The following is a 19,433-nucleotide window of genomic DNA, read 5'->3' on the forward strand; positions in this document are numbered from 1 at the left end:
AAAGATCAAACAGCGGAGTTTTCTTTTAGGCACTACATTTTATTCTTTACGTACACAATAATAATAGTAATAATAATATTTCTCTATATTGCATCAATAACATTAAATATTGTTCATTTTGCTTTAATTCTCCTCGTATTTCGGCTCTATACAGTAATCGATTCATTTGCTTCTGGTTATGTCTTTATAATTATTTTATACAAAATTCTCACATTCAGTTAGCATTGTTTAGCAATTTTCACATTTATCACTTGTTAACATTTTTTCATTCGCTTTACTCGACCATCAATTAATCTATTCAACTACAGCAACAAATTGATACGTTTAAACAAGGTGCATTGCGGTTGTTTCTTGTGTTCTTTTGATCTTGACCTCAGATTATTATCATATTTATAATTATAATAATAGTAGAATTCATAATATGCAATATAAAATCGACAAAAAATCAATGATAATAAATACAATACAATATATAAACAATAATACACATTAAATAAATCGAATTGCAATTGGATTGGAATGCATGCGAATCGGAGAAACATAGAAGGATAAACGATGAGACAAACTTTTGGGATGTCATAAAGTTTCAATCATGTTGAAGTGTGAAAATGGCCTTGGTAGCACCGCTCTACTTTCGCAGGGGATCCAAACTCTCCAGCGAGAAGTCGTCAAGGTTAAGCTGATTTTGCTTTAATGACATCAAAGTATTAATAATGACTTACAGCAGTTAGTTTCGACAAAACTCACCTTGAAAATGTTCGGTCCATTGTTCAATTCGAAAGGATCCGAACCGAATAGATCTGTGTTGCCATTCAGGCCGTTGCCCGTTGTCACCGAGTTTAGGCGCCTGGGAGCGGCAATCTTTGGCGGTGGGGCCACTGTGAAAAGAAAACATATCATTAGTAACCTATATGCTTGGATATGCATCTTTAAACATACACAATGGCGGCGTTATGTTCAGCTCGCTGGAGAAGCCACTGCTGTTAATGCTGTTGTTATTGCTCGTTATCAGTAAGCTGCTGTTATTATTTTGCAGCTTGTGATCATTGTTGTTGGAAAACAAATGCTGACCAAAGCTATTGGCCGGCTCGAAGCCGAACATATTGCTTATCGCACTGCGACCAGTGCCGCCGATCTCCTGCGTCTCATCCGCTCGCGGATCGAAATCACTATCGGAATCCGAGTTCAGCAGCAGCTCGTCCATCTTTTGGCTATTGCTCTTGCCGCCGATGCTGATCTGGCTGGATAAATTGTTCCTCGGCGGGACAATCGGCAAGAACGAGCTGGGCGACGCTGAGTGGGTCGACGCTGTGGTGGAATTGGTGTCGATTAGCAGCTTATCATCATCTGAAATGCAGTTATGGAATTTATTTATGTACGACAAATAGTTGAGCATCATTTTACCCAGCTTGCCGTTGCTCAGGGCTTCGCTGGCCACCTCGATTCCATTCTGGGGTTCTGTGGTGGGCGCTTCCAGGATATCCTTGATTCCCAGATTGAAGAGCAGGGCATCTAGCTCGGCCTTTGGCAATTTGGCGGAAACTTCTCGCAGTCGCTCCTTGTAAACGTTTACGGTTTGTTGCAGATGATTAATCTGTTGCTGCGCCTTGCTCAGATTCGTCTTTTCGGTGCTATCCATGTACTTTCTGTTAATTAAAGACAGTCATGGCGTCAGTAAAATGATGTGGCTTGAATAAAACTGCTTAATAACCCACCTGTAGGCCAAATCGAAGGCCTGGCCAATGGTCAGCGTGATATCCGAGGCCAATTTGTTTGAAATGAAGACAAAGCACTCGTGGCTCTCCTCGACTTTGGCACTACCATCGCCATTTCCGTTTGCATGGCCATTTGACGTCGGATCGCTGCCGTCCTGCGTCTTCACCGTCTTGGCAATGAAGCTGAAGAACTTCTTCACACCCTTCTCGTCCGCACAATACGAAATGTTGTACAGCGGAAACTGGTGGAGGATCTTGTGGGTGCGCGGCTCCTGGATTGCCACGCCCTTGATGCTAATGGTGATCTCAAGCTTCTTGAACTTCTCCTGGGTGCCCGTTTCCGCCTTCTTCATCTGCTGGGCAAACTGCAGCTTCCGAATGGCCTCCTTGACCACCTCAATCCCTTTGGGCTGATCCACGCTCAGGTTACCAAAGAACTGGAAAATGAAAACAATGACATGCCATTAAACTACTTTTTAAACTGTTTCGTTGTAATTGCCTATTAAAGCAAAAATATGTTTCCTATGGAAAAAAATGTGTTCCATTTTACGGTCGACTTAAAAATTGAAAATTGCATTCGACTAAAACGAAGTTATTTAATTGTGCTTGTTGCAGGAAATAAGGAATTTGAGGTATTTTACTTATACTTCAAATTAATTTAGCAAATTATTGATTTGTTAATCTGGAATATTAAACGTATAAATAGTACACTATTAATATTTAAACCTCTAAAAGACCGATGTAGGTATAAATAGTTAGTTATATACGTATATATTCTATATTGATAAACAATCCTATAATAAACACATTACGTATACGCAGAGAAGGCCACTACAAATTGAAAGGGATACTAAAGTAAAGTTTTATGGCGATGCCATTCAATTTAATCTGAGGTTAACGTCGAATCTGTTAAATATTTGTTTTCATTTTACTCCCTTAGGGTGCATGAGTTGTGGACGGTTTCTCGGCACCACAAAGAAGCGAAAACGACGGCCATGTTTCTCGCCATGTACCGCCTATCGGGGTCGGTCGTCACAGGTGGGTTGTCCCTTGCTCACCTTGACTAGATAGACCGCGTGTCCGCTGATGAGCTGCTCCGGCGTGTGCAGCCAGTTGCGCTTGCCGTTCTTGGCCTCGCTTTTGGCATCCCCGTTGCTGTTGCTGCCAGTGCCGCCGCCACTGGTGTTGTTGCCCCCGTCGGCGGCGTCCTTGTCCTTGTCCTGCTGCTGCTGCTTGCTGCTGTTCTGCTTGTTCCAGAACTTTAGCTGGGCCATCTTGGCTGCCGCCTTGCTGCCACCAGACGTCCCGCCGCTGTTGGCTGGCTGATAAGGCATTGTTGTGGTCGGCGCCGTTTTTAAGCGTTTAAGGGAGCTGAAATTGGAATTAGAATTGGCAAATGAGCTACGGATTGAACTTTGCCCGCCGCCGGCATTGTGTTGGGTTTTTCCTCTCGGATCCCTCGAGTATAAAATACAGTGTGCATACAAATACCAGCTGCCGCTGTACTGCTAATTATCGTTATACAACAAACTGAATCTGAATGTATTCTTTTGGCTAATTGCAAATCGTGTTCGGAGAGAGGGACAGCAAAGAATCTACACTGCTCGATGGGCTAGGCGGAGTGGAGATCGGGATCCATGAATGCCAATCCCATCTGCGTCATCGCAGACTCAAACCTGATTTATTTGTTGCCTTCATCAGCTGTCGAGATCGGTGCACTTGGACCTAGACACTTTTATAAAACTATACACACCGCAGGAATACACAAAGAAAATTAACATTCAGTCTCAATTTAATCCTCTTAAACGTGTAGAAAGTAAGCGCGATTTTAGGAAGTCACTTAATTATCAACCTTGAAATAAAATTTTGCCTTTTTTTAAAATTAACAAAAAAGCAAAACAAAGCTTTTTAAAAGGCACTGAAGTGTGTTATTTGATTAATTGCTTTCATATTTGTAGTTTAGATGGCTAAAGAGCCAGAGAGCATCGGAGTAATGTTACTTTTGAGTTTTAAAACAAATTAACATAAAGCTCGATTGCTCCCTCTGGAACAATTTTTACTACATATAATTGCAAGGAGGTCCCTATGGCACATTTAATATTTCTATATTATGAATGAGCTCACCAAAACAGAGAAGTTACATACTTATTTGCAAGGCAATAATATTGAAATCATGAAGCTACCACGAAGCCACCACCAGTAAAGTGACTGGTTTATCCATTTTCCAGACTATGGAGTACGGATGTAGAAATGCACTCAAACATTCGTCATTGTGCAAAGACAATAAGGCAACAGTTTCTCAGAAGTAAAACCACAAAAACGACAAAAAAGATATAAACCGAAATTAGAACAAAGTCGCTAAGCTAAGCTGAGCTCACACCGGATCAAAGTCACACCTTGTGGACAGAGATGATGTGACGAACGGATCTTTTGTGAATTGGTTCTTTCGTGCAATTCTCACATTTCGTGCCGTCTCATAATTAAGAAAAATCTTGCAAAAAATTAATGAAGCTTTGCTGGTTTTTGGCTCTCTTTTTCTTTGTTTGGCGCTTGCATGTGTGTATATAGTACGGGTTTGATTTATTTGGAGTTGGCCAAAAAGGAGGGAAGTGCGGTGCGGAATTGGGAACGGGGGTTTTGTTAGGCAATCGCACAAAAGCGAAAGCTAAATTGGCCAAAAACGGCGAGCGACGCCGATGACGACAGCCCGGGTTATAAAATACAAAATTCGAAAATAGCACAACGCTTGGCTTTCGTAGCTAAACATCGAAAACGAAATCCAAAAACAAAGACTCAAAGCACCCTGTAGCCCGGCAATTGTGCGCAATTACCCCAACAACTACACACATTTTTCAAACGACGAACAAAAGATAATGTCGACAACTAAACCGCAGATATGCATATGTTTATGTACTCCGTACAAGTCGCTGTACTACGCACATACACACATAGTATATTTAACAAAACAGAGCCAAGTCGCGGAAGTAATTCTCCGCATCTTATCGCACTTAGAGATTCCGCCCCACAATCCAAATCCATCCCGCATCATTGGGAATGCAGACTGCGTGCCAGATCTGGCCGTATGTATATCGTCTAAATTGATATTAGCGGACGAGAGCAACTTGACACTATTTCTCAGTGGCTGTCACTTCACAGAAATTGTGCAGATAATAGACGGTTTTCTTGTGTAGTATTTCGCAATTACCTTTTTAGGAGGACATTTTTATATAGGTTTCTTCAGTATATGGTACATGCTTGTACATGTACAGGCTTTCTGTATTTTATGTATCTTTCCAGACTGGTCAAAATTTCAAATATGTGTTTCTTTACTTTTTAAAAAGCTAGTAAATTAAATATATATTTTTTATAGTTTTAAAACAGAAAACAGCACAGTGTCAGCTAGTTTTATGCTGGTGACCTAAAGGCGACCTCAGCAATAAATATGAATAAGTTTCAGTAATCTCAAAGATTTAGCTAGGAACAAGCCAAGCTGCCCGCCCTAATTACTGAGATTTCCGGCGACTGAGATTAGACAACGCTGTGTGTACTTACTTACACATCAGATATGCAAATGCGGTAAGAGAATGTGGCCGAGGGGGGAGTGGGATCGGAGGAGTGGGGGAGAAGCGAAATTTAAATTCAATTGGGCCTGCGCACTGACTGTGAAATTATTGTGAACCATTTTCGGTCCTCCATTTCCACTCTCTTTGCTGACTTGTGTTTTCAGTTTTAGTTTTATGGCTTTATGTTGCCATGTGTTTACGGGCATTTTCTTTTCATGCTGGCCAGACACTTTCTTTGCCGTTTTGCAGTCTTTTTTCGGGCGGCATTCAACAGGTGTTTGGCCAACACAAGGCATTGCACAAGGCTAACAAAAACAAACAAACAAAGTAAAGCGTCGGTGTTTTTTTTTTCAACTTTCATAATTAGCAGAAGCTGAAGCTGGGACACGCGGACTATGCGTGCTTATTTGCCATTGTGCGTGACTGTTTCTCTAAGTGTACACAGAGAAAAACAGGTGAATATCTTGTTAAATACACACCAAAATTTAGAGCTATACATACATCAGTAACATAACGCTTCTAGGAAATAGTTAGTTGAGTGGATAACACTCGATAAATGAAAATCATTCATTTAAAAACTAATCGTACAAATGATCTGATCGTAAAATTCAGCAGATCATCTTAAATGTTTCTTTCTGTGTCCTAGTTTTGAAAGCTAATGTTATAAACACAACATGGGATTTCATTAGGCACACTGGCACACCAAACGTTAATTTCAGTTATATTGTAATTGCTTTTTGAGCACTTTTGCTTTTGCTTTTATGCACGCATGCATACCGTTACAAGCTGAAGGAGGAGTAGGAGTAGGAGCAGCAGTCACAGTCACAGGCACAGCAATTCACCGCTATTTCTGGAGCGCCACGGCGCCAAACACAAACGAACGCGACGGGAGACAGCAGCGAATAGCACAACAAAAAAGCTGGGCTCCAACTTTTTCAAGTCGATTCGTTTTAATTCACTCGAGAGAGCCGGAGATAGAGAGCGCGAGCTCCGACGTGAGAGATAAACAATTGTAGAGATTAGAGCTGGAGAGCAATGATGATTTGTAATTTTAATTTTTCAAGTGCCATTAAAATTAAACAAAGGCTTTGTTTCTGGCTCTTTCCCTCATCTTCTCTAGCCGTTTCGATCTCGCAGTTTCATTTTCCTCCCACTCAGCGCTCACAGCCTTTGCTCTCCCTTTCTCTCTTGACCTGCCTTTGGCTAATGACTTTGCAGAAAATAACGTTTAAAGCGCGACTTTGGATGTGTTTAATCGCTCACTTACTTTTGCCAAACTATTTACGCCTGTTTTCACTCGATATGGTCGTCTTGTTCGTTGATCAAAATAATTAGTGCAGTTTGTAGTATTACTTCTTATTTTCCAACTGCACGCGAGACGAAAACAAAATCACAACAACAACAAGAGTGCCGGGATGCTAGCGGGTTTTTTATTTTTTCGCGCTCTCTCTCTTTTTCTCTGCTTTCAAGCTGAACTGCGCAAATTTACACGATAACACAGCAGCAACAACAACCACAACGACAACAACAACGACCAGCGACAACAACAACAACAGTGTGCTCTGTGGAATATCCTCTGCACCTTCACGGTCCGCTACTTCGATTTACCGATCACGCGCCCATCAACAAACTGACTGGCTTGGCAGCGATTGCCATTGCGACCAAAACACGGCTCTCCAAGCTGCGCAGTCGGCGTCGGCTCTCTCTCCGGCTTGGATGCACTTCCAGAGAGAGCAGAGGCTTCAGATGTAAAACTAGTTCTTGGACAGGAAGGTCGGCCAGGGGAAGCTGGTAGACGCCCTACACCAGATGAGTCATCTGTCGAAACATTCTAAGTGGCACCATTATCAGAACAAGTTGACAAGACAAAAGATAACATAAACATTAATACATTTAAAAATGGAACAAATATTTTATAAGTTATTGTTAAATACAGACGGACACATTTTCCTCGTTTGTAACAAATTATTAAACGCTATACTAAAAATTTATTTTAAGTTCATTTAAAAATAATATAAAAATTGAACTATTCATTTTAATGCTTGTTGATTTAAAAAAAAAACCGAATATTACCGAAAATTAAAGGATTTATTTTTTAGCTAATATGAGGGCATATGCACTTGAAGTCGTTGTGCCCCAGCAAAATGACCTACGAGTTTTGTGTAGGTGAGAACGTGATCGGCTGTAGTTTTCTCTTTTGCGGTTGGAGCCTCACTGCCACACAAACATATGTCTGCTTAGTAATGCCCGCATGTGTGTGTGTGGGTATTTCTGCTGGTTTACCTGTTGCTTTTCAATTGTTTTACATTTTGCCAGAAAAATGATTTTCCACAAATGCCAGAACATACGGCACTGTCTCGAGATTCCACCGAAATGGTTTTGGCCAATTAAAATTACTGCAACAGGTGGGGGAAGTGCGCTCACACACATGTAACCTGCTTATAGCTATATGTATGCTTGTAATCTCGACCTGACGTAAAAACAAAGACACAGCATTGCCGTTGTTTTTGTTATTAGCCGCACAAGACGAAGAAGCAGAAGCAGCTTAGAGAAAAATTTATTTATTTTCGTAATACGTAATTTCTGGGGCTGTTTGGCCGCTTCAAATACAAATTGCAATAAAACTGGTTCCCCAAGTCGACCATATAATAATGTACCAGGATTTGATTATTGTTGTCGTTATTCGGTGTCCAATTGTTGCTTTCGATGCTGCAGTGGTGTTGTTATTGTTTGGTGGCATGCCTTGCATTTTTCTAGTACACATTTTCCTTTTCCATTTTGCCACATTTTAACTGCAGTCCCTTCCCCTTTAACCGCCCCTCTCTCTTCACTAACCAAAATAAAACCGGCTTGACATAAAGGAGTGTGCGTGATGAGGGTATGTGTGTGTGTGGGGCCACTGCAATTGTAGTTTCAGTTTGGATGCAGGCACTGTGGAATGCAAAAGCCGTTTAGCAAAATAAATTGGCGTGAAAGCCTGAAAACCACAAATAGCTTATGGTACTTAATATTTAATAGCTGTTCGGTTTCTAGGTAAACGATATTAAAGGCTGTAAATGAGGTTGAAACCCTTAAACGGGAATAAACAGCTTTTTAAAGATCAAGTAAGTTTCTGTACGGAAAACTTTACTAATAAGATCATTTCAGGCATTCCTCCTGGCCCAGGGAATTTTAACTTTGTTTGGCCCACAGTACTCTCCTTGTCGTTTCGCTGCATCTGGGCATACGTACAATTTTCCCACACCCGCTCTCTGTCACCGCGATCTCTCTCTCTTTATCTCTTCGCCGGACTTTTAAGCTCCTGTTTCGGCTTTTCTCTCCGCTTAATATTGGCCATTTACAGTTAGAGGCCGCTAGCTGCGCCGCCGACAGCAGATATTGCAGCTATTATTTTCTCTCCCGCTGTAATTTTATTACCAGTTTCCTTTCCGCCGGCCAAAAGGAAGACTCCGAACGGCTTTTCATTGAGAGATTTTCCGTGGAGCAACAGGGTGACCTATGCAACAAAGGGCAACGCTATTTTTGGGCTTTTCAAACTGCAACCTTGCTAGTTAAACCGCTTCCACTCATTAAAACTACATTGAATGTATTCATAAGCTTGCAACAAACTAATGAAGTCATATGTGGATTTTTAAAAGGTTTGTTTAACGACATTGTGTTTCTTGGAAGAAATGTCTACGAGACTTGGCTTTATACATAAGTACATAGATATTTTTCGTACTACGGAGAACCTAGAAGGGCTCAGCGAAACTGGCACCAACAACATGGTTCAATGTGCACTTATTGAGGGGGCGTTCGATCTGCCCCCCATTTGCAAGTAATAATGGCTTTTAAAAACTCGCTATTGCATTTTGATCGGGGTCTCTTTTGAATTGTTATCGTCGCCAAGGGGCGTTGACTGCGTATGCTCGTTGGGCGCGCTGAGGGGAGTCCTGAGGGGGCGTGACTTCGAATGCTTGTTTCGTCGCACATGACGTTATCTTGGCGTCGTTTTCATCATCAAAGCAATAGAGTTCAAAGGCCCAATTAGCCAAATAAAATGCATGAAACCAGAAAATACGTTTCTCACTCATTGTTTTATAAGGCGAAATGTCATTAAATGGTATTGTAAATATTTGTGCGCTGCAATAAAATGGCAGCCGAAGCCAGTTATTCTTGTTGCTTTGCAGCTCGTAGGAACGTGCTGGTATTTTTCAAGCGCAATCGCTCGCTCAGTTTTTCGGGCTTTTCAGCTTTTTCAGAGCCTGGGTGCGGAGCCGGTGTCATCAGCATAATTTACGTGCCGATGCCCGCCCCGCCGAGAGTCACGTTTCCACCTCACGCTCCTTATCACATGTCGACGAGCACGGGGAACACTGTAGGAAATCAAAAGTGGGGAGTACTGTCAAAGTGCCACAAAATGCATATACATATGTAAATAAGAAACTCAAAGCTGCAAATCAAACAAGCAACGCGATTCGGATTAATTCCAATGCCTAAATTATAGCCAGCAATGTAATGTAGCAATATTGAGAGAATATCATATTATCCTAACTATAGATATAAACATAAAATTCTAATTTCAGCTTTATTATGCTTCCCATAAGTAAACATTGACCTTCTTAATATACAATAACTGTCAAATTATCATTACAAGATAATTCAGAAGACAAATATTTTGTTTTCTGGGATCGCGGATTATCAAGTTGGCGGGTTCATTTAGCGCGTGTTGCCTGTGCTTCCAAATGAGCAGCGCTTATCTCGTTTACCTCTTGATCATCGCTTATCAGCGGGGCCCTGAACGCCCCCATAAAGGCACGACACACACACATACATACACAAGTGGCACGCACACGGACATGCACACATTTCGAGTAATTCAATTATTTTGTGTATTATTTTCAATGTGCAACAAAAGCGACAATAAAATAACAAGCCAGCGGCAATATACAGCCAGCAGCCGACTTATCACCGCGCCGTCGCTGTTGTTGCAATGCTTGTTGCTGCTGATGTTGTCGTCGATTTCAAACTGCTGGCACTGACTGGCACTGGCACACAGCTATGGCAATTATTCTGTGTTCGCTTCAGTCGCCCCGCCCGTTGATTTTGATAGAGCCAGAGCCCCGAGACTTCCGCTGGTCGCGGGAAGCGGAGGGAAGCGAGGCGGGGTCGGAAAACCGCGGGGTCGGCTGCTGGAAAAATCCAAGGAAAGTTCGGCGAAAGTCGTTGCCTATCAATGATGGGCGGTCTCAAGGGCTGTACATACATACAAACATACATATATTTTGATAGCTTACAATATACAAATGTACATATGCGAATTACACAAAATGTCATTTACATTTTACGCCCATTTTACTTCCCATTTGCATGCTCCTCTTAAAGGATTTTGACATATAACTTTATGATTGAACTAAGCTAAGAACTAGAATGGTATGTAATATTTTCCTTGGGTTCTAACAAAAGTCGCAGGAATAGAACTTCCTGCTCACGTCCAAGCAAACCAATCTCAGCGTTTTTAAGACAAATATGCATTATAAATTCATCAATCCTTCATTATTTATTTATTTAAGATAATATAACCGAGGCCATCGACTATGTACCTATATACTAATATACATCATTTGATTGAACTAAGATTAAAATTTTCGTAGACTGAAAGGGTATACTAGATTCGTTGAAATGTACATATACATATGTAAGTTAAAGAAGGGTGGAACCGTCAGCTGGACGTCGGCGGTAAACAGCGGACACGGCGGGATACATCGGAGTTTAAAATTCAACAGAAAGAAAATAATTATAAAACGTATAAAAAATGACTAACAAAACCCGGATTTGAAATTCAATACGATATTTTAAATATAGTGCCCGATTTCCGATAATTGAATGTTGGAGTTGTCATCTTGACCGATAAGCCGATAAGTGGAACACTTGGGGTGCTGCCAGATGGTTAGATATAGTTTAAACTAATTTATATCAAACATAGACTTGTAAGGTTAAGATTACAAGGTTATTGGCTTGTAAAGTATTCTTGCTTTCTTGTATAATAAGTTATCAATTTTAAAAAATTCGAAATCATTGTCGTTAAGTTTTGTGGGAGCTCGCCCTTTGCAACATCTGGCAACTTTGCCGTCATATGTTTGACAGTTTGACATGCACACAGTTTTGGAGTAGCTCAAAATATTTTCGCTATCGTTTTTTTTTAATAATTTCGTGTGTGAAACGGTGATATTATTGATTTTTGTTGCATTTTATGCATCGTCCAGCTGAAGCACATCGAAATCCGCCAAGGGACTCCACGGCTTGCGCACAGGGAGGCAGTGAAAAAGTTTTGTTTACCTTTTTTCGATATCCCAGAGTTCTGCGATTTCGGTGTCGCTGTGTGCGTGTGCGAGCGCCCATGTCACCTGTGTGTGTGTGCGTGCGAGCTGGTGTGCAAAAATGAAAATGCATTCTCAATAAAGCGAAATAAATGTGCCAACCGCTAAGAGAGTAGTGCATTCTAAAATTGGTTGTTAAAGCTGTGCACATGGAAAATGTGCCCGATATTTCCACCAGCGCTTCGTCCTCTTCTACTTCTAATTCAACTTCCACACTGAAACTCCAAAGTAAGTTAGCCCCAACTCCCCCTACCCCTATCACCCATCCCTCTTCTACATGCATATATGTAAGTTATATCTGTGCTGTAGCCCACGTATCTCCCGATTTTCGACCTGATAGTCGTGCTCTCCTCGATATTGGTTTTCCAATTAGTTTTTGTTTTGTTGTGTTTCGCTTTGCGTTGCGTTTTGTTTTCACGTTGTTGGGGGTTTCTTTGGGCCATTAACCCATTGGTGGCCGCTGTGCCATATTACGCCTTTCCTGTCAATACTGAAATCTCTTTAGTATTACGCCCATCTACGGTATTGCAAAGCTGGTTTAAAGATGGGAGAGTCTAATTGGAAATTCCTATGGACGCAATCAGCTGTTATCTGGATTCTTTAAACATAAATATGGCAACTCTGCTCGTAAAAACCGATTGGCGGGCTTCGAATTTTAGAAGTGTTAATAACACACTCTTAGTTGGTCATAAATTCATGAGTATAGATAAGATAAATGGAAACATTTCTTTTCCAAACACAAAACTAGTGACCTAAATGTTTATAAACAATGATTGTTTAAAAGATTGGAAAGTGGTCACAAAAAAATCCAAGACGTTCACCACTTTATTTAAATAATAAATATTTATGTCTAGACCCAGAGTAATAATCAGTTGCAGACTGATAAAGCCTATCAAAGTTCTTGTTCTTGTGGTTTGTTCATCTTTGATTTGTCCTCTTTCTTAACCCTTTGTCGGCTATCTATGTGCAGAATCTATTGACATATTTATCGAACTCTTTCCCCAGCTGGCAAATCTAACGCTTTTTGATTTATGCTTCTAATAAAAATTCAATAGACTTGCAATTTGTCCAGCTACCCAGAAACTTTTGTTTCCCCCCCAGTTTCCCAGCTAAGCAAGTGGAGTAAAGCACGTGGAGTACAACAGTGGGATTATATAGCACGATTTTTTTTTTTCAAAATCCTGTAATCAAACAAAATTTAAAGAAAAGAATTAAAAACAAAAAATATTTCAATTAAATTGATATTTCCTATTATAGGAATATTTGGTTTTAACAGCATTTATACATGAGAAAAACCCTTAAAAATAAATACGAATTAAAAGCAAATTAATTTTAAAATAATTACAACAAAATCATTTTCCATTCAAAATTCCGTTTTTATCTTCTGGTTTTCATTATTATATATATGTTGTATATTTTTTTTTTTACTTAAACTAACAATTGTCGTGCCCACTGTCCACATCGTTGCACATCAAAAGCCGCGACGAACGCAAAAATATGCGAAGCTTCAGCCAAGAGTGTTTTATGTGTTACGCGGCTGCCTGATCCCCGAGTGCCCCGAATCCTGGGATCTGCGTGCTGTTGTGGCTGGTCTGCCATACATTACAATGAAGTATGTGCGCTCGAATGGATGGCCAGCCAACAGCCAGTGGCCCCACCTATTCTATTCCGATCCTGGTCCAATTCAGGCGGTTTATTTTGCCTGGCGGCAGGCGACCTTTTTGCACAGACACTCCAAGGAAGGCGAAGGGGGCGCAGACACTTGTCCACTTGGGGTCAGATGGTCGCATGTGGCGCTTTCCCCTGCCCGCTTTTCTGCTTTTCCGCTTTTCCCCAAAGCACAGCCGACTGAAGGCGGCGTCAACGGCTAATTATGACCCGCACGTTTTTGCGAAAACAAACACACATGGTTTTTGGGGGTGTGGAAATACCCAGGAAAGGGTGCTGGATGCCGGCGGCGGGGGGAGGCGGGAAAAGCAGGGGAGCCGGACAAGTGTTTAGGCTACATTTCGAAATGTTTCCGGCGCGCACTTTACGTTCCGTGTCGCCTTCAGCCTTGAGAGTCTATATTTGGCAACGCATGCCAGGGCAGAGACCCCCATTTGCCTACACCCGTGAACCTACCCCATTACTTTCTCCTCCTTTCTTGGCTGAAAACTCGCTGTTTGTTTGTTGCACTTTTATTGCGTTTTGTGCTGGGGCTCGTCGGCTAAGTAGTCCTTCGTCCCTGCCATAAACATGTCGTCTTTCGCTTGATTTAGCGTTTGGCTACCGCCCATCCTCCCCATTTGTTGGCCAACAAAATAGAGTGTCCGAGCCACTGACCGCTCTAGGCATACGTCGCGTATACGTAATGCTCGACGTCCCTTTCAGTTCATTTTTACGGACCCTGGGAAAGTGCAACAATGGCAGCCACGCCTCCTGCCTCCCCTGTCACATGCGCTTCTAATGCAAGGCTTTCCAAATTCGATCAAGATGGAGTCATAAATCTTGCGCCGCTTATGAAGTTTCCATTGAATTTGCATACAATGGGGCTGTCCGTTTTTTGGGGCCACTCGAAATTGCTCAATTCGAGAAATCGAGAACAAAATGTTACAGGAGCACTTACACCAAAAATGAAACCAACACGCTGTTTAGATAACTTACAAATAAATAAATAAGATCTACTCTTTTTATACATCCAGACGTTCTAGGATGTACATTTTTAATTTTGTTGTTTTACCTGGATAAATACCTTTTATATATTGTATGTACATTGAATTGATTATTTAAGACTGATTTACTTTTGTTATTCCTTTCTAGGCCAAATCACCTCCAAAAATGTCTTGATCCGATCGCAGAGCAGTGGCAAGCTAAGCAGCAATGAAGCGAAATCAGCAAAGCCAGCAGCAACAACCAGTACAACGACGACTCTGCGAGCGGCCAAGCTCAAGATCGGGGCCATGCAACAGCAGAAGCAGCAACACCAGCAGCAGCATCAGGCCACGAGTGGCGGCAACATCATCCTGCTGCGCGGCACACGCAACGAAAATGGCCAGATCATCATCCAGAACAAGCAGGACATTCTTAGCCTGCTCAGCGAACAACAACAGCAGCAGCAGCAGGAGAAAAGTCACTCCTCCACGGCCATTACGCTCAACCAGCTGCCCACGGCCACAACGGTGGCTAGAAAGACCATTGTGCAGGGCTCGAGTGGAGCCGGCAGCAGCAGCAGCAGCAGCAGCTCCACCATTTCCATTGTGGCCAACAGCAACAACAAGGAGGCCAGTAGCAACACGATCCTTCTGCAAACCCCCATCAATGCCAGTCAGTTGGAGAGCGTTCTAAAGGCCCAAGAGCGTTCCAAGCAGGCCAACGCCACGCAAACCAAGATGGTGGAGAGACCCTTTATGCTAAAACATGTAAGAGATGTGCAGTGACATTTGTGTTGTATTTTACCAACTTGTTCCATCACTTTTACAGGCCACACGCAGCTTGAGTTCCGAGAGCAACTGCGACAGCAAGTCACCCTTTGTGCTGCAAACGCTGAAGCGTCTGGAGAAGTCTCAATCCATACTGGTCATACGCAACTCCACGGCGTCGACCGCTGCAACCAACACTTCCATGGCCACTTCGCCACCAAATGGCAACAGTCTTGCCACCTCAAGTATTCTAAGCGTGACGCGCACCACGAAGGCGGCCAAAGGCGTGGCAGGAGCGCTGCACAAGCTCAAGGCGGCAGCAGCCACAACAGCCACTAGCGGGGGAGCCTCATCAGCCGGAGCAACATCATCTACGGCCACCACCATACTAAGGCTGGGAAAAAGCGCCACCACGGTGGCCATTAATGGAGCAAGCAAGCTGGAGGCAACGACGAGCACAACCACAGCGGTGCCAGTTCCGGCCACAGCGACAACATCAAATAAATTGTCCAACGCGGTGACAAGCGAGCAGCAGCAGCAGCAACAGCAACAATCGACAACAACGCAAACGAATGTGCCACTTGGGAACGGTAAGTCTCGAGGATTTGGTATCACCGAATTTCAAATGCGGCGCATAAATTGCTGGCGGGGTTTTCGGCAGGTGTTGCAGCTGCAGCTGCATTTGCATCGGGACCGAAAAACAAAGCCTGACGCAGTCTCCTGGCTGAAGATTTCCCGGGCTTTTGTGCCCCATCTTTGTTGCCTATTTTGGGGCGCTCTCTCTCTCTCTCTGGACGACTGGCTTCTATTTCTGTTTAGTTACGGAATTTTCGCTGATTTACCAGGAATTCGGCGAACGTGGCCTGCCTCACAATTATTCAATTAAATCGAGGAACGTCTTGACCGCCCCCTTAGGGGCTTCAGCTGCACTCAGCTGTGAATCCCATTGATTTTAACACTTGAATCAGCCTGCTGCTCCCTGGTGACCGGTGCTCTGCTCTTGGCCAGTGGAAAACAAACAGCCAACAAGACACCCCTTATTGTGTTTGTTGTGTGTGTGCCGTCTTCATTAGTGCTGTGTGCGCTGAGTAACAAGTTACGAGTTATCAGAAAGTTTCGGCAAGTGGAGCCCGGCTCAATGATTTCTTGAGGAACACAGCAAAAATGAAATGAAAACAAATCAATTCTTTTGGGCGTAAAGTTTTCAAGACTTTCAACGATGCCAATTTGAACCAATTGAAAGATGCAACTTGGGAAATTCGATATATACAATTGCTAAGTAAAAGCCTAATTCGAGTTATTTAAATGATTTATGATTGGAATGTGATTAATACTTAGCACTTTATATAAGTATGCCTAATCAAAGCTTATGAACTTAAAGATTTATTCTATTATCCTCTATTTCGAGTAGCATTTCAGCCATTTCAACTGGTTCAACTACTTTGAGCACCCTGCCCATGCATTTTGGCAGAGCTTAATAAATTTTCAGCAAATGCCTTGGAGATCGAAGGGCGCAGATTAGCCACGTTTGGCGAGCAACGCCCTGGAAGGGAAACGGGCAATGTCAAAGTGCTGAGGTCCACAGAAAAGGCGGCATTCGAAATTCGGCACTCGTGGGGGAGCAGTGATGATTATTGCACTCGATACACGAGTGTCGTCTTGGCTGGCGATTCTGCTGACAGGCCAGAACGATGGGCGAAGTGTCTAAGTGATTTTTAAGCCCGATTCGAGTTATGGCCAAAGGCAACATCCCATTTAGTGCGGGTGTCGGGCTGTCGGGCTGTTGAGCTGTCGACATATTGCAACGCTCAAGTATTGCTGATGTTTCAATTGCCTTTCGACTGAATGTTGTAGGTATGTGTACTTATATCCGTGTTGAATGCAGACTTTTAGAAGATCTCTATCTGATTTGCAGTTAAACAAATGCAAAAGCAAAGCGGCCAAAAAATAACACTGAGCAGACGACTTTGCCCGCTTGCATTTTATTGATAAAACTTTGGCCGCCTCTGAATTTAAAATATTTTAATTTAGTTTGGCTTTAGTTTAGTCGGCACCAGTTGTTGTTCCTCCTGTTATCCTATCATATTCGTTCATACCATGGCCATTAGCTAAAAGGCGGCCAACCTTCAAAAAAAAAAAAAAAAGAAAACTGAAATAAAGCCACGAAATTTGCCTTTCGGTGAGCTCTTCTATCACTTTTTTTTTGCGACCGAAAGGCAAGCAAATTAAACAAATTACCCCCCACACACATGTGGATCCGTGAGATACTTTTGCATGCAAGTCAAGTCGAAAAAAGGAGTTCTAAAAAAAATCAGAAAGAGCGTTACAATTCGTTTGCCTCTTTTTGTGCATTTTTCTTCCAAAATCCTTTTGGACGAGCCTTGTGTGCTTCATTATCATTATTTGAGTCCGTTTCTCTGTTTCTTTCCTTGAGCACATAATTGCCAAGAGAAATAAAAAAGTTGGCGCTTTGTTTTGCACAAAACTTTTGCATTTCCGTTGTTATGAAACTTGAGCGCGTCCAAAAAAAATGGGGAAAAAATGGAAAAGATATGGCAGTGAGTGCCAGAAATGAGTGAAAAAAACTGGCCGAAAAAGAAAGAATAGGGCCGACAACAATCTTTTCGTGTGAGTTAAATTGCAAAATATGATGGCCGGCGCCTGGCACCACTTCACACAGGACTAAAAAAAAAAAAAAATGGGAAGAGGGGTCGGCGAACAGGTGGGCTCCTGAAAGGTGTCATCCTGTAGGTGGCTAATTAGATAACACTGGGCCTAATTTGACGCTGCCACGCCCACCAGCCGCCCTTGCTTTTCACTTGTTTTTCCTTTGCACACAGGACACCTCGTTTGATTATTGTGTCAAAGTCCTGCCACTTGTTTTCTTTGCTCTTTTACCCAGTTTTAGTCCGTGTTTGCCATGCCCTGATTTGCTTTGACCATTTGTGCCGCATTTCATTTAGAACTCTAATCACACATTATTTTTCCAAAATCGTTTTCCTTTTTTTTCAAATGCAAGCGATGCTGCAGTTTAGTGACAGAGTGCGAGTTGCACTAACCACTTAATTTAGATAGACCAGTCACTTTATCACACTTATAGATCAAAAGATATATTTGTAGTAACATGGAATAGCACAGATAGTATTAATGAAAATAAACAAGTTTTTAAAAAATAATTTCAGAAGTGTGGGCGCGAAAGTTTTGTGCTCTTTGTGGGCGTGACAATCTTTTGAAACCAACTTGTGCTGCTTCAAAGTTTCTAAAATCTACTTTCTTAATGTTAAGCGTAGCGTTTTAGTTCCCATAGTTCCCAAGATTACAGCAGACGGACGGAGTAACATACTTTTCACCGAATCTAGTGCACACTTTTACTTTACAAATAATGAGGTTGCTGTCGTAACGAAGAAGCTAATGAATATATTCTAGAGAAAGGATATCGAATCATCACTTCTTTAAAAGTTAAAAAATGTGAAGGCATAATTTGCTGCTTTTGTATATAGCGAATTATGATTGCTAGGCTATGAGCTATTGAATAAGTCCGAATTTCAATAGCAATAACAATAAAAAATAATCCGATTTTCGTTTACAATAATAATATAAATATTTTTATATATTATCAAGATTTTCAAATATTTTAATTATTACAATAGTTACAAACATAGACCCGTATCAGCTTAAAGCTAAATAAATTTGCTGTAAGTTGCATAATCTATAGTTTGGTTTCTCAGTATTCTCTGTAATTGTTGTACTCGATGGATCCATTTATTGTTAAGGCGGCTTTATTCTTAGCAATAAATGTCAATTGCAGAGCGTATTCACCTGTCTCGATCGGAAATCGATTGCGTAGATTATTAATATCCAACTCGAAGTCTTTACATTCCAATAGTTCGTTTTCCTGAAACACATTAAATTTACATATATCCAAGGTGTTAACTCGTCTAGAAACAATTACCTTGAAGGGACACGAGTAGTTCTTGACAAGATATGGCCTTAGGTAGGCATATCCAATACCCATTATCACGTTATTGTTACGAGCAAGAAAGTCGCACAGATTTGCGGTGAAATTATAGAGAAAAGGCCGCCAACCATTTGCTCTTTTGAAGAACTCTAAGCGAATCTACAAAATATATTTATACCCATATTTATATCCATACATTTTAGGAAATCATAACTTACAAAAATTTTACTAACGGGCTGTTTTAGTTTGTATTGCACAGAGATTGAGTTCCTAAGCCGACTGATTGCCTTAAGTTTGCAAAGCAAAAATTCACCAAAATCTTGGTCAAAAGCGGCACAGTGAAGACTCTTGAACTTAGCCTCAACCTCCGTAGAGGTCAATACCAAAAGAGTGAAAAACAGCAAAGCCAACATGACTGGTCAAAAGTTAATAAAAAA

General features: G+C 41.7%; 3 protein-coding genes and 1 long non-coding RNA gene across 11 annotated transcripts in view, besides 1 other annotated feature; 1 reads left to right on the top strand and 3 right to left on the bottom strand.

Moving 5' to 3' along the window:
• Positions 1-22: 22 nt before the first annotated feature.
• ced-6 lies at positions 23-10,291 on the bottom strand. 5 transcript variants are annotated; one of them, NM_001259296.2, is made up of 7 exons: positions 10,027-10,291; positions 2,774-3,086; positions 1,716-2,152; positions 1,405-1,646; positions 940-1,347; positions 748-878; positions 23-688 (listed from the first exon to the last, which is right to left on the bottom strand). In NM_001259296.2, the coding sequence occupies exons 1-7, from the start codon at positions 10,035-10,037 to the stop codon at positions 629-631; spliced, it is 1,602 nt and encodes a 533-aa protein (NP_001246225.1). In that variant the 5' UTR covers positions 10,038-10,291; the 3' UTR covers positions 23-628. The 5 variants fall into 5 exon arrangements, with proteins under 5 accessions (NP_001246225.1, NP_610488.1, NP_001246226.2 ...); NM_136644.3 differs by lacking the exon at positions 10,027-10,291 and adding an exon at positions 6,861-6,920; NM_001259297.2 differs by lacking the exon at positions 10,027-10,291 and adding an exon at positions 6,546-6,920 and having other exon boundaries at positions 23-679.
• Positions 10,292-10,618: 327 nt separating this feature from the next.
• On the bottom strand, positions 10,619-11,138 carry lncRNA:CR45321 (long non-coding RNA:CR45321). The gene has a single exon (NR_124484.2). It is a non-coding gene; the product is annotated as a long non-coding RNA:CR45321 (long non-coding RNA).
• Positions 11,139-11,399: 261 nt separating this feature from the next.
• The window catches only part of Camta (Calmodulin-binding transcription activator), a 34,031-nt gene continuing 25,997 nt past the window's right edge, over positions 11,400-19,433 (top strand). For all 4 annotated transcript variants that reach the window (NM_001144152.2, NM_001144153.2, NM_001299321.1 and 1 more), the window contains exons 1-3: positions 11,400-11,865; positions 14,440-15,038; positions 15,100-15,628. In NM_001144152.2, coding sequence (NP_001137624.1) covers positions 11,787-11,865; positions 14,440-15,038; positions 15,100-15,628 — 1,207 coding nt within the window. In that variant the 5' untranslated portion in view covers positions 11,400-11,786. The remainder of the gene's footprint in view (positions 11,866-14,439; positions 15,039-15,099; positions 15,629-19,433) is intronic.
• Positions 18,215-18,258: a mobile genetic element.
• CG33758 (uncharacterized protein) lies at positions 18,763-19,409 on the bottom strand (the record flags this gene model as incomplete). The annotated part of the gene is made up of 3 exons (NM_001032226.1): positions 18,763-18,933; positions 18,985-19,155; positions 19,215-19,409. The coding sequence occupies 3 exons, from the start codon at positions 19,407-19,409 to the stop codon at positions 18,763-18,765; spliced, it is 537 nt and encodes a 178-aa protein (NP_001027397.1).

The sequence above is a fragment of the Drosophila melanogaster genome, chromosome 2R, assembly GCF_000001215.4.
Source record: "Drosophila melanogaster chromosome 2R".
In the NCBI taxonomy this organism is placed as follows: domain Eukaryota; kingdom Metazoa; phylum Arthropoda; class Insecta; order Diptera; family Drosophilidae; genus Drosophila; species Drosophila melanogaster.